Genomic DNA, 14530 nt, shown 5'->3' with positions numbered 1-14530 from the left:
TTTTTTGGTTTTATTGAGACAGGGTTTCTCTGTGTAACCCTGGAACTCACTCTGTAGACCAGGCTGGCCTCGAACTCAAAAATCTGCCTCCCTCTGCCTCCCAAATGCTGGGATTAAAGGCATGCGCCACCACTTCCCGGCCTACCATATGGAATTTAACCTATGGAATATTCCCCAAAAAACCCAAAGAATTTTCTTTCCTTAGAGGCTGGCCTGCCTGCCTGCCTTCCTTCCTTTCTTTCTCCCTCCCTTTCTTTTAAGTGAGGGGATGTTTAACATTTAAGATTGAAATGAAAATGACAAGAATTCTGTTATACTCTAGTGTCCAGTGTCCTTGTCACTGTCTCATTCTTTCTGTAGGAGGGTAGAACATATTTACATCATGTGTTTATTTTAATTAGCATACAAAGCAGATTTCTTTATGGCATTTTGGTCAGCCCCCTTCTGACCCCACACCCCCATCTCCATCTCCACTTAGACCCTCTCATCCCCAGGACCCCCTTCCACTCTCTTATTGCAGGTGACCAAGTGTTTACTCATTTGGTAGTGGGGGTAGGCCATGCAACAGGATCTGGAGCTGCTCCAGGTCACTGCCTGCTCTTTGCTGTGCTCCCAGTGGCCTGTGGCCCTAGCTCTGTGGCCTGTGGCCCTAGCTGTGTGAGCTTGTGTGGTCTGTGTGGCCTGTGGCCCTAGCTGTGTGGCCCGTGGCCCTAGCTCTGTAGCCTGTGTGGACCTAGCTGTGTGGCCTGTGGCCCTAGCTGTGTGGCTTGTCGCCCTAGCTGTGTGGCCTGTGGCCCTAGTTGTGTGGCCTGTGGCCCTAGCTGTGTGGACTATGGCCCTAGCTGTGTGAGCCTGTGTGGAGTGTGGCCCTAGCTGTATGGTCCTAGCTGTGTGGCCTGTGGCCCTAGCTGTGTGGACCCTAGCTGTGTGGCCTGTGTAGCCCTAGCTGTGTGGCCTGTGGCCCTAGCTGTGTGGCCCTGGCTGTGTGGATCTAGCTGTGTGGCCTGTGGCCCTAGCTGTGAGGCCTGTGGCCCTAGCTGTGTGACCCTAGCTGTGTGGCCCTGGCTGTGTGACCCTAGCTGTGTGGACTGAGGTCCTAGCTCTGTGGCCCTAGCTGTGTGGCCCTGGCTGTGTGAGCCCTAGTTTGCTGCTTCTCTGTTTGAGCCTCGTCATACTGGGTTTGTCTTGTTTCTTGTAGTCATCAAGTTCATGGTCACATAAGGCCCATGCTGATTCGCTTTCCCTGGCTTATTTACACCTCAGCTCAGAGGAGACCTCAGGTTCATGCTGACACAAAACTCCCGTTTTATTTTTTATTTATGTTAGTCTTGTTATATAGCCTACATTAGCTTCTTTTTTAAAAAACAAAAAAAAATGGCAGTTTTGGTTGGCTGGCCTTGAGTTCTTAGCATTCTTCTTGCCTTAGTCTCTTGAACACGGATTAAAGCCTTTGCTGGACGCCTGGTTTTCTGTTCCCTTTTTTTACATAGTACTTATGGTCTGGACCAGTGAAGATAATTTACTTGTATATTATTTGACTCTTTTGGAGTCTTAAGTGCCGTGGGAAAAGGTCCCTGTTCTCATTCCCTCACTTCATCCCCCATGCCTGACGTGTTGAAGGTAGCCAAGCAGTATTTTTTGTTGTTTGAGTAAAGAATGAATGAAAACCATCAAGCCGAGCTATTGGCTAAGCATGGTGGCACACGCTGCCATCCAAACTACCTGGGAGGCTGAGACAGGAAGAAAGTTCAAAGTCTGTCTGGGTTGCAAAATAGGTTCCGCCTGCCAGAGCAACTTAATGAGACCGTCTTACAGTAATATGGGCTGGGGGTGTTTCCCAGTGGAGCATGCACAGGGCCATAGGCTCAGTCCCCAATACCATCAAAGCAAACCAGAAAAGAGCCGAGCCCTAAAAAATACTGTGTGAACAGGGTGAGTGAGTGCACACACGAGCAGTCGACATGACCCACGCTGGGACGCTAGAGCAGAACTGGGCAGAGAGTGAGTAAGAGGCCCCAGTGGAGAAGGGAGGACAGACTCGGGGACCAGTAGTGTGCCTTGTTAACTGGTCATGTGTCCGACCCTTGCAGCTTCACATATTATGTGTATAGTTGTTTTACTGTCTTAGTCTCCCTATGTAGCCCTGGCCAGTCTGGAACTCGCTATGTAGACCAGGCTGCATTGAACTCACATATCCACTTTGGAACAGATACTGTGCTATCATTTTGCAGGGGAGAATATTGAGGCTCCAAGAGATTGGCAAATAAAGTTTACACTCAGCTGGAGCCAGGACTCACACCCAGGAAACATGGTCTTCAAGGTGTAGCCTCCAAGGCATGCAGCTGCCACGTGCCCTGCATTCCTCTCAGCTGCGAGATGACTGTGTAGAGCTGCAAGTCTAGAAGGCAGCACAGACTCTGCTTTTGGTCTCACTTTCCTCAGGCCTTGGGTTGGGTGAATTGTAGATGGACGGCACTACTTGAAGAAGGAACTTCCCCGCAGAGAGAAGCGCATGCCTAAGGCCTTCCCAGGAGCTTTGCCTGGCTCTGCAGGGCCGGAGCAGAGATGCAGGCAGAACTTTAGACATCTAAGTCACACGCACACCAGCAGTAGCAGCAGCCTGGCAAGCGTCTCTAGTGTCCACCCCACTTTCTCAGGATTGTGCTGTGATGAACTCTCAGGAGTCAAAAGCTCAGTTTAAGGGTTCAAGGTGCAGCAGGTACAGGTGGGTGGAGTATAAAGAGTTAAGATCAGACAGTCTCACAGGAGAGAGAATGGTAAGTGTTGATGTAGGCATAGAAAGTCAGAGCTTTACTTGTTTCTAAAGACAAGGTGCTATGCCAGGTATGGTGGTGCCCACCTTTGATCCCAGTTCTGGAGGAATAGGTGGGATGATCTCTATGAGTTCAAGGCCAGCCTAAGCTACCTTTGAGACCCTGTCCCCCAAAAGAAAAGTAGACAGTGTGAGATAAGTGTTTGTGGAGCCAGGAGCTGTGAAGAGCCTCTTGGTTTCTGGGACATTGAGTTATCAGACTATTTTACTATAGAGGCCTGTGATCACATGTTCCTTAACTGTCATGTTTCTCTTGCTCCCTATTAGCAAAGACTCTTGGGATTGCAACACCAAGAAAACCTGTCTTATCTGTCAGTGCGAGAAAACTTAAGGACAATGCAGCTGACTGGCATAACTTAATCCTGAAATGGGACAGCCTCAGTGACAAGGGTTTTACCACGGCGAGCAGTATTGCCAATCTGAAAGTCAGCTTGTTGTAAGTACATGTGCGGTTCCCGTGCTCTGTACTGTCACCTCTACCCACTGAGAAAACGAGAGTAAGAATTTCCTGGTGTAAATAAAGAAAGCCAAAAGAGTAGCAAATATTACCTGCACATATGCAGAGGTATGCTGACTGTTGCAGTACACATTGGTAGGACCCACTGAAAAGGCAGAGACCGGAGGATTACAAGTTTGACACCTTAAGCTAGAGAGATTGCTCAGTGGGTAAAGGTGCTTGCCACCAAACCTAATGACTGAGTTCAGTCCCCACAACCTATATGGTGGAAGGAAACAACCAAATTACTGCAAGTTGTCCACCGTAGGCACAGTCATGGTATAAATGTGCCCGTTCTTAGAAACACACAGATAGATGTAAAAATAAATACAAAATTATGCTACACGTTGTCTAGATCTGTATTTAAAGTCATAAAGAGATTGAGGAGAAAGGGTTGGGTTTGTGACACTATTATCTTTCAGGAATGTGGGGTGGCAGGTCAGTGGGTTCTTGTGTGTACTGTTGGCTGCTGGGTATCCCTCCCGCCCTCCATTTCATTTCTTTTGTTTGCCTGCTATTTGGTTCTTTTTGAAATAGTTTTACTACACCAGGCTGACCCTGAACACCCAGCACTCCTCCTGCCTCCGTCTCTTGAGTGCTGGGATTCAATGTGTATACTACGGACCTGGCTTTATTTCCATTTTGTGGCAGGAGCCAACTATGTTGCCCAAGCTGATTTTCCTGCCTCAGCCTGCCTGAGGAGTTGGAACCACAGATGAGTACCATTGCACCCGATTCATTTTATGTCCCCTTTTCTTTGTGTGTGTGGGTATTGTGCCTGCATATTTGTCTGTATCACTTGTGTGTCTGTTGCCCAAGGGGGCCAGAAGGAGGTATTATCCTGGAATTACAGATGATTGTGCGCTACCTTGTGGGTGCTTGGAAACAAGCCTGGGTCTTCTGGGAGAGCAGCCGCTGCTCTTGACAGCTGAACTCTCTCTCTAGATTGTTTGCTGCTGTCTTGTAGGTGTGCGGGTCTTTTGCCTGCATGCATGCATTTGCCTCACATAGCTGCACCGCCTGAAGAGGCCAGAAAAGGACATCGGTCCACACTGAAGTTACAGGCAGTCATGAGCCTCCTTGCAGGCGCTGAGAATCAAACCTGGGTCCTCTGAAAGAGCAGCAAGTGCTCTTAACCACCAGGCCACTTCTCTAGCCTCTGTTCACTTTGAGACAGGGACTTATGCAGGCCCAGGCAGACCTCACACCACTATGTAAAGGAGGTGACTGTCAGCTTCTTAGTCTGCCTTCACCGCTGGGCCACCCCCTGGAGCTTCGCTTTATTTCTAAAAAAGACAGATTGGGGGCCTGGTGAGATGGCTCAGTGGGGAAGAGCATTGACTGCTGTTCTGAAGGTCATGAGTTCAAATCCCAGCAACCACATGGTGGCTCACAACCACCCGAAATGAGATCTGATGCCCTCTTCTGGTGCATCTGAAGACAGATACAGTGTACTTACATATAATAAATAAATAAATCTTTAAAAAAAAAAAAAAGACAGAGTGGGGGTGGGCAGAGTGGGGGTGGGGAGACTTGAGAAATGTCTCAGTGGAGTAATTTCCACTGGGTGGCAGCCCAGTGCACACCTTTAATTCCAGCACCTGGGAAGCAGAGGCAGGTGGATCTCTGAGTTTGGGGCCAGCTGGGCCTACTGAGTGAGTTCCAGGACAGCCAGGGCTACACAGAGAAAGCCTGCCTTAGAAAACAAAACTTTCCATTACAGAAGAAACGGGTTCAGTTCCAGCACTCACATGGCAGCACATAGCTGTCTGTAACTACAGCTGTATACAAGATCTGATGCTCTCTTCTGGTCTCTATGGAGACTGCATACACATAGCACACAGACACACATACAGATAGACAATTGTTCATACACACAAATTAAAAATAAACGTTGAAGCATGGTACTGGCGGTGGTGGCACACACCTTTAATCCCAGCACTTGGGAGGCAGAGGCAGGCGGATTTCTGAGTTCGAGGCCAGCCTGGTTTACAGAGTGAGTTCCAGGACAGCCAGGGCTACACAGAGAAACCCTGTCTTGAAAAACCAAAAAATAAAAAATAAAAAAATTAATAAATATTGAAAAGAGAAAAGAAACAAGTATAGTGGCTCATGTGCTCAGTCCCAGCACTGGGGAGGCAGAGGCAGCGCATCTCTGTGAGTTCAAGGCTGGCCTGCACGATAAAGCATGTTCAAGTCATCTAGGACTGCTTATCTTTTAAAAAGAAAGAAAGAAAGAAAGAAAGGATAGAAGGAAGAAGAAAGACTAAGGAGGAGAGAGAACTCAGAGGTACTCACCGTGCAAACATGAGGACCTGAGTTCAAACCTCGGTATCCAAGGAAAAAGTGAGGCATTGTAGTGTGTGTTTGTAATGCTAGCACTGAGGAGGAGGAAGCAGGCCACCACTCCAGCCCAGTCTGAGAATCCTAGATCCCGAGATGAGAAGAGACTGTGTCTTCAAGGAGGTGGGTGGAAGCCTGTGGTCCGTACAGTTACCTGAGGAACGCCACCACAGGCTGACCACTGCTTCCTGTGTGCACTTGTGGCACAATGTCATCCATCACAGTGGATGCTCACACCGTTTGCTTCATGGTCAGAACCAGAAAGAAGATACTGGGACCCTAAAGCTCTTGGAAGGGAATCCTTTCCCTACATGGATAGAAGCCTTCCCATTAGGCCTAACCTTAATGGTTGCATCTTCTTCTAACAGCCATAGGCTGAAGACCAAGCCTTTACTGTCTAACTGTACGGACCACAGACTTTACTTTAGAAATTACCCACAGACTCTCGACTCCTTTCAGAGCTGAGCCATGTCTTATGCATTTCATACAACCAGCACTAAGCCCTACACCAAGGATTCCACATGGCTAGACTGACTTCACTTCCCCTAGTATAAACTTGAGTGGCCAGGGCTAGGGGTATAGCTTAGCAATAGACCATTTGCTGCAAACGGAGGCCCTTGGCTCCATCCAGGCACAACAAACTTGAGTAACTAATGGATGTGCTCACTGTGTAAATGTAATCCTGGTATAGGAAATCCTATTAGAAACCTGTTGGCTTAGTGTTAGCACTAAGCCAAGAGCACTTGCTGCCCTTTTTTTTTTTTTGGTTTTTCGAGACAGGGTTTCTGTTTAGCCCTGGCTGTCCTGGAACTCACCAGGCTGGCCTTAAACTCAGAAATCCGCCTGCCTCTGCCTCCCAAGTGCTGGGGTTAAAGGCGTTTGGCACTACTGCCTGGCTGGCTGCTCTTTCGGAGGACTGGAGTTTGGTTCCCAGCAGCTCACAACTGTCTGTATCTCCAGCTCTAGGGAATCCAGTACTCAGTTCTGGCCTCCACTGTATAAATAAGCATCTGCTATAGTGACATATGCAACATATATGCAATGTATCTAACATTTTGTAGATGATGGCTTTTATAGAATTTATTATAACAAAATGAAGTGAAGGGTTTTTTCCTTGTTTTGTTTTTCTTTTTTTGAGGCCAGGCCGACTGTGTAGCCAGGCTGTGAACTCCTCTTCTCCTTAAGCACTGGGATTAGAGACATGCAGTCGCCCAGCATGAGGTGAGTTTAGAGTGTGATTTGTACCCACCATCTTCTGCTTTGTCCAGGGGTAAAGAGAAGGTTGAACTAGAGAGCAGCAGCCCAGCTTCCATTGAAGAGGAAGGAAAGACAAACCTGGACTATGATAAGGGACTTGAAGCTCTGTGTGAGGAGCTGCAGGCCATCTTGGACGGCTTGGTAAGACCTAAAAGTGCTGGCCATCAGCATCATGTTTGGAGTGTGCTTGACTGTGGGAAACCTTTCCTCCTAAGCCTTTCCTTCCATCTAACGAATCCTGATGCTCTCAAGTCAGGTCAGGTACATCGTCCTGGGCAGCATCAACTACTTCAAGGGTCCAGAGTGAACGTTCAGCTTTTGTAGGCCTGACCATTTCTATCATAATGACTTCTTGGTGCTGCCGTCTAACACTTAAAGCAGCTGCTGTCTTTCTTTTTTTTTTTTTTTTTTTTTTTTTTGGCTTTTCAAGACAGGGTTTCTCCGTGTAGCCCTGGCTGTCCTGGAACTCACTCTGTAGACTAGGCCTGCCTCTGCCTCCCAACTGCTGGGATTAAACGCATGTGTCACCACCGCCCAGCCTACTACTGTATTTCTTATCAGTGTGGACCTAGCAGCTCCCACTTCAGGTTGTGGTCCAAACCCACTGTCTTTCTTATTCAGATGGTTTACACTCAGGCATTAGTTCTTCTGCCTGAAACCCCAGTCTTCATTGTAAAACTCACATTTCCTTTCTGACTGGCACTGAATGCTGTCCCAGGCTTTCTTTGCGTATTTCCTGCCTCTGTCTAAGAATCAGCATTTTTTTTCCCCAAGAAGCTCGATCCTTGTGTAAGAGAGTCCTGTTAGGCCGTGGCTAGCTGTCGGGCTAGAGAGGGCTCAGTGTTAGGAGCACTCGCTGCTCTTTCAAAGGACTAGAGTTTGGTTGCCAGCGTCCATCCCCAGCAGCTCACAACTGTCTCTAACTCCAACTCCAGGGAATCCAGACACACACACATAAGTAACCAAGGAAATCACCTTACTAGAGGACCAAGCTCTGCATGCTAGCCATCATGTTAGAAATTCTCTGCTCTGATGAACTTGAATCCGTCTGAAACTGGCTTGGAAATCTATCTCACTCCATGTTCAAATCCAAAAGTTGGGTTGGAAGCCGTGAATACTGCTTTTTTTCTCTCTGCAGCCATTACAGAGGTTTGGGATTAAGTATCTTGTCTTGGGGAATGGGCATACTCTTTACCCCCATTTTTGTGTGATGTGTTACTATGGGAGATACAACAGCTGCCCTGTGGTGTGAGCTGCTCTTTCATTGTTAGCAAAGCACAGACAGATGGGACTTTGTCCCTGTTGGTGGCTGAGCTTCAGATCTGGGTCAGGGCCTCCAGAGTTCCCTCCTCTCTGAGTCCTTCTACACTTTTCTAGAATTAGGAGGTAGGTGTCCAGGAGCAGCTGTGGGGTGCAGACTTCTTTACAGAGTGGGATTCACAAAGCACAGATCCAGTCCTGGCTCCGCCTTCTCCCCTCAGCCTTGAGCTTCTCCCCAGCTGCAGTTGGAAATGGAGCCTGTCTGGAGGTTAAGCCAAGGGAACTATCGAACCTAAAATGATTTGAGAAGGAAGGAGAGAGTGAAGGAGAAACTTCTAAAGATTAATATTTGCTAAATTTAGTGTGTGCCACTTTAGGTAAAACCAGGAAGCGGACAGTTGGGAGGATCAATTACAAGGAATTATGATGTTGAAGCTATATCGCTCTTTTATTCCCAGATGCATAGCAGTCAACTACACTAAGGAACTGGTGGTTTAGTTTTAATAAACCTTTGCTACTTAAATCTAAAATCCTAGTTATCTCTGTCTATCCTATTTAATGATCACTGTGTAAGTGGGTGTTCCACGACCCACGTCACTGTCCTTCATCTGTCACACTTGGTCGCTGTACACAAGGTGCTGGCGTCTCCTGCTGGGAGCTGACAGAGAGGACAGCAGCAGAGGGAGAGCGGTCTGTAAAGGCCCAGGTTTCAGGTTCTCACTGCTTGCTTCTGGGTGCCCATGAGGCTCCCTTTCACTCGTTGCCATATGAGTAAGAAAATCCAGGCTCACAGAGGCTCCATGAAAAGAGAGTCAGAGGCGCTGGCCAGGTGCCTTTCTGCCTGTTCATTCTCTTAACAACAGCCCACTGGGCACTTGGGAGGCAGAGGCAGGTGGATTTCTGAGTTCAAGGCCAGCCTGGTCTATAGAGTGAGTTCCGGGACAGCCAGGGCTACACAGAGAAACCCTGTCTCGACCCCCCCCCCCCAAAAAAAAAAAAAACAGCCCACTGGGATTCTGCCAGGTCCTTGGAGCTAAAGTGCTACTGCTGTGTAGAAAACTCACTGAGGTGGGGCTCAGCAAGCCTGCCTTCCTCTGAGGCTGTGAAAACCCAGGGCTTAGTACAAGAGTAATGAAACCACAGCACCCACCTGTCTCCATTCCTCTGGAAATCTGCCATCTATGGAGTTAACGGGGTGAATTACTGGAATTTTAGCCCCCCCAGAACTATACATCATAGCCTTCAAATCTTTTATAGTTACTAAATATGAGATGAGAAATTCTAAGCAGTATTCTTATATCCCAAATTGATATCTTTTCAGACTAAAGTACAAATGAAAATGGAAAAGTTGTCTTCAACCACCAAGGGAATTTGTGAACTAGAGAATTACCACTACAGGGAAGAAAGCAGCCGGCCCCTGCTGTTCCACACATGGCCCACAGCCTTCTTCTGTAAGTAGCTCTTCTGGAGATGGTTCTAAGAGGGACATCTGCATTGCTTAGATCTGGTCCTTAGAAAAGGAAGGACATGGGGCCTCTGCCTTTTAAAAGATGGGTGGGTGGGTGGGTGGATGGATGGATGGATGGATGGATGGATAGATAGATAGATAGATAGATAGATAGATAGATAGATGAATAGATAGATGGATAGATAGATAGATAGATAGATAGATAGATAGATAGATAGATAGATAGATAGATAGATAGATAGGCAGGCAGGCAGGCAGGCTGGTAGGTAGGTTGGTTGAAGATTTGATAATATACATTCCTATAATGCTAGTTAGTAATGAACAACAAAAGCAGGAAAATTGTCAGTTTAAGGCAAAACTGGGCTATAAACTGACAACCTGTCTTTAAAAAAATAAATAAATCAGTCAGCCTCATAGAAGATCATTGAAAAAAGTGAAATTTAGCCTGCTAGTCTTCCCTAGTTAGGGATGCTATTGCTATGCTAAAATACCATGATTGAATCAACTCAGGCAGGAAAGGATTTATCTGGCTGTGCTTCCACATCCTGCTCACCCTCGATGCAAGTCAGAACAGGAACAGCCAGGAGGAGCGCTGCTCACTGCCTCGCTTCCCCATGGCTTCCTCAGCCTGCTTTCTTCTGAACCCAGGACCATGTGCCCAGAGGCACCCCACCCACATCAATTATTACTTTATAAAATGCCTAGCAGCCAGACCTTATGGAGGCATTTTCTCAATGGAGGCTCCCTCCTCTCCAGTGACTCTAGCTTGTGTCAGGTTAACAGAAACTAACCAGCACATAGTACAAGTTCTTAACCCAGTACTTGGGAGGCTGAGACAGAAGGATCACAGTGAGTTTAAGAGCAGCCTGGGCTCAAATGGGGCTAAATGGGCTGGTAAGATGGTTCAGCATGTTGCAAGATATTTGATCACACTGTGAACCCAGAAGTTGTGTTATTTACTGAAAAAAAATGTTTCTTGTTGTTGTGTAGCTCAGCCCTCAGCACACACCTCTAATCCCAAACACAGAAGGTAGAGTTAGTTTGTAGAGGTGAGCAGCCATATTTGAAACTGAAGTCTAATTGAGTGGCAGATAAGTGACGAGTCAGAGAAAGATTTGACAGACTAGGATATGCCCAACGAGGAGAGAGAGGAAAGGAAAGCTACTTAAGGGGCAGTGTAGAGAGGGAGGGAGGGAGGGAGGGAGGGAGGGAGGGAGCAGTTTTACCAGGAGAGTTTTACAGAGACAGGTTGAAGAGAGAACAAGCTAGATGAAGACAGGACAAGCCAGAAGATAAGAATGTACTGCCAGAGTTAGTTTGTGGCCAAGTGGGGCAATGCAATCAGAGGTTGAGAAAGAAGCCAGATTGAATCAGTCTGTTTGGAGAGGAGTTTGTGCCAGAGCAGCTGAGTTGAACCAGTGAGCCAGAGTTCAGAAAGAACTAGAAAGGATGAGCTTATTCAGCAGTAAGTCTTAGAGGCTGAAAACATTCTAAGCCTAAATAGAAGCATCCAGGACCAGGCCTAGGTTAGCAGATAGAGGCAGTAAGCCTCAGAAACAACAATTACATCTCGTGAATAAAAAATACTTTTACATTAGTAGGTAAAGGCTCTTGCCACCAAGTCTGAAAACTTGACTCCCTAGGACCCACATAATAGTAGAACAAACCAGTGTCTGGAGGTTGCTGTCTGACTATATATACACTGTGTACACCATGGGATACACACACATTCAGACAGAAGAAAATGCAAGAAAAACTTTGTAGAGGTTAAAGTACTTGACATTGGGGTTGGGAGTTTTTGTTTTGTTTGTTTTGATTTTCTCTGTGTAGTTCAGGAACTCACTCTGTAGACCAGGCTGGTCTTAAATCCTCAGAGAACCACCTGCCAAGTGCTGGAATTGAAGGTACAAGGCACCACCACCCAGCTCAGTTTGTTTTTTTTTTTTTAAGATTTATTTTAATTATTTGTATGTGTGTGGGTATGTGCACATACATGAAGACAGGTGCCTTTGAAGGCCAGAGGTGCTCTGACCCCTGGAGCTAGAGTAATATGGATTTGTCAGCTCCTGATGTGTGTGCTGGAAAATGACCCCAGCTCCTCTGCAAGAGCATCCAGTGCTTTAAATTGCTAGACCATCTCTCCGGTCCCCTATTTCCTTTTTCAAACAGAGCTGTAGTATGTATGCTAGGCTGAACTGGCCCAAGCAGGCCTCCAACTTGCAGCAGTCCCCTGCTTCAGGCCTCCAAAGCTTCTGAGCCTGAATGAAGTGGCTTATCATTACAAGTTACAAGGGTTGTGTGGCCTTGTGCTTCCTACCACTTAACCATCTGACTGGGCTGGACTGGCTTGGTCCTTCTTTATCCCAGTGCTGTTCTGATCTAAGCTTTCTGTTGCCCAGGTGGCTGAGGATGATCTTGTACCTCCCATCCTCCTGCTTCCGCCTGTGCTTCAACTTCCAAGTGCTTGGTCCCAAGCATTCACCACCACACTGTCTATGGGCACTAGGGATTAGGCTTCATGCATGCTGGGAAAGTACTCTACCAAATGAGCCACACTGCCAGCACTGATTCTGGCTTGAATTTAGGACAGTGCATTTTCATGCAGCCATGGTGTCTGTTCTGTTGCAGATGAGGTCTCCCACCAGCTCTCCGAAGCATACAAAAAGGAGCTCCTTTTGAAACACACCATTGGCGCAGAGCTGGCCCATACTGCAGACCGCAACCTCAGCTTGACCTACCTGTCTATGTGGCTGCACCAGCCCTACATACAGAGTGATAGCAAGCTACAGCTGGAGAGCATGCTGCTTGAAACAGGGCACCGGGCCCTGTGACTCCCTGGCCACCTTGCCTGTGACCACAGTCCAGAGTTCCAGACCACTAGCTGGACAGTCAGTCACTTGGGTGGACCCTGTTGTGCCTAAAAGGCCAGGTCCTTATAAGGCCCTGGGATCACTCTCCCTGCTGCTGCAGCCTCTCCAGACACACAGGCACTGCTGGGCTGTCCTCCTGTTGCTTCCCAGGGATCATGAGGCTCCACTGAGTGACAGAGACAAGAACAGCTGAAAGACCAAGTTTTATAAACCAATGGACTTTACTGTTAACATCTGTGGAGACAACCTGAGTTTCTTATTTCTACTTTGTACCTATCTATATTTTTGTTTGTTTTGTGGTGCTGGAAATCAAATCCAGACTTCACACAAGCTGAATTTCAACCAATGGCCCATACTCCCAACCCTGTGCTTTGAAGAGAATATTTTAGTTCTGAAACTATCCCAGAATTACTAGATGTTTAAAGTCTCTTAAGTAGGCACTGAGATGGTTTAGCATTTAGGAGCGCTTGTGGACTTCTGGCCTTCCCTGGCAGCCACACATATTTGTGTGCACGCGCGCACGCACACACACACCTTTAAATTTTATTTTTACTTAGGTATTTGTATATAGGCCGCATGCACAGATGACCAAGGCAACTACAAATGGGAGTGGGCTCCTTGGAGCTAGAGTTACAAGAGATTGTCAGCCACCTGATTTGAGTGTTAGAAACCAAACTCCAGTAACTGATCTGGAAGAACAGTTCATGCTCTTAACTGCTGAACCATCTCACCTGTGGCTGGAGATGCACACATTTAATATAGTGTGTAAATATATTAATATGTATTGAAATATATATATATATTTAATCCTTGACTTAACGGAGTATAGAGTTTAGTGTCACAGAAATGAAAACCACCAACACAAAATTGCTGTTTGCATGAAAAGACAAGCCAGTAAAGAGACCAATAATTGCTGGACAGCGGTGGCTCGTGCCTTTAATCCTAGCACTTGGGAGGCAGAGGCAGGCGGATTTCTGAGTTTGAGGCCAGCCTGGTCTACAGAGTGAGTTCCAGGACAGCCAGGGCTATACAGAGAAACCTTGTCTTGAAAAACCAAAAAAAAAAAAAAAAGAGAGAGAGAGACCAATAATTGCAGACTGTTTATATCTGGGGCCTGGATGTGCTTAGCTGTATCTGTTTAGCTTTCTCACTGTTAACCATTCATCACTAAGAATTGTCTGCACAGTGAGGTTGGCTGGCCCTCAGGAACCATCACTTGCACTTGCTCTTTTCACTCCTTCCTGATGGGAAACACACTGTTCTCATCTGGGGGTGGGCACTCTTTCTGACAAGGAGTGCTGATGTATGTGTCTGTATGTGTGTGTGTGTAAGGGCACACAAGCTACACTGCAAGTGTGCAGGTCAGAGGACAGCTTCAGGTGTGGGTCCCTGCCTTCTGCCTTGACACACCAGGATACCTGGCCTGCAAGCTTCTAGTTTCTCCTGTCCCAGCCGCTGTCTCTGTCTCCTTGTAGGTGCTGTAGGCATTACATACACCTGTGCTGGTACTACACTGGCTTTTCTGTGTTTCTAGGAATCTGGACTCAGATCGTCGGTTTGCACAATGCACACTATGCCCTCTGCTGCTCCCATTTCCCAGAGGAAGACAGAGGCCCAGAGTTAGATATGCAGCTGTCCCAGGTTTATGCCAGTAACTGGCAACTCCCAGGCTGCATTTCTACTCTAACTTACTGTAATCAAAGCGCATGCGCGCGTGCACACGTACACACAACTTCATTTTCTTTTCCTTTTTTTTTCTTTACCCAAGTCTTGGCTCAGAACACAAGTTAGACACATCGTCAGATTTTCTGGCCACTAGAAGTTGTGTCTAGCATCACCGTTAGAACCTTGCACAAACCCGAGATAGTTAACTGTAGGTTCCTTAGATGGTTATGGTAGCATGCACTGTGCATGCATCTCAGCACTCAGGCAAGCACATCCTGAGTTGGAGGCTAGCCAGTACAGCCAAAGCTATACCAAAAAGTTCGTGTCTCGGAAAAAAA

At 47.1% G+C, this 14530-nt stretch overlaps 1 protein-coding gene across 1 annotated transcript in view; it reads left to right on the top strand.

Annotated features, from left to right (window-relative positions):
- Cinp (cyclin dependent kinase 2 interacting protein) overlaps positions 1-13443 on the top strand; it is a 16073-nt gene extending 2630 nt beyond the window's left edge. The window contains exons 2-5 of the mRNA XM_031357703.1: positions 3101-3269; positions 6941-7070; positions 9511-9640; positions 12286-13443. Coding sequence (XP_031213563.1) covers positions 3101-3269; positions 6941-7070; positions 9511-9640; positions 12286-12488 — 632 coding nt within the window. The 3' untranslated portion in view covers positions 12489-13443. The remainder of the gene's footprint in view (positions 1-3100; positions 3270-6940; positions 7071-9510; positions 9641-12285) is intronic.
- Positions 13444-14530: the final 1087 nt, after the last annotated feature.

The sequence above is a fragment of the Mastomys coucha genome, unplaced genomic scaffold (genome assembly GCF_008632895.1).
Source record: "Mastomys coucha isolate ucsf_1 unplaced genomic scaffold, UCSF_Mcou_1 pScaffold6, whole genome shotgun sequence".
In the NCBI taxonomy this organism is placed as follows: domain Eukaryota; kingdom Metazoa; phylum Chordata; class Mammalia; order Rodentia; family Muridae; genus Mastomys; species Mastomys coucha.
Note: the sequence above shows the minus strand (reverse complement) of the source record. Positions and strands in the feature narration are given on the sequence as shown.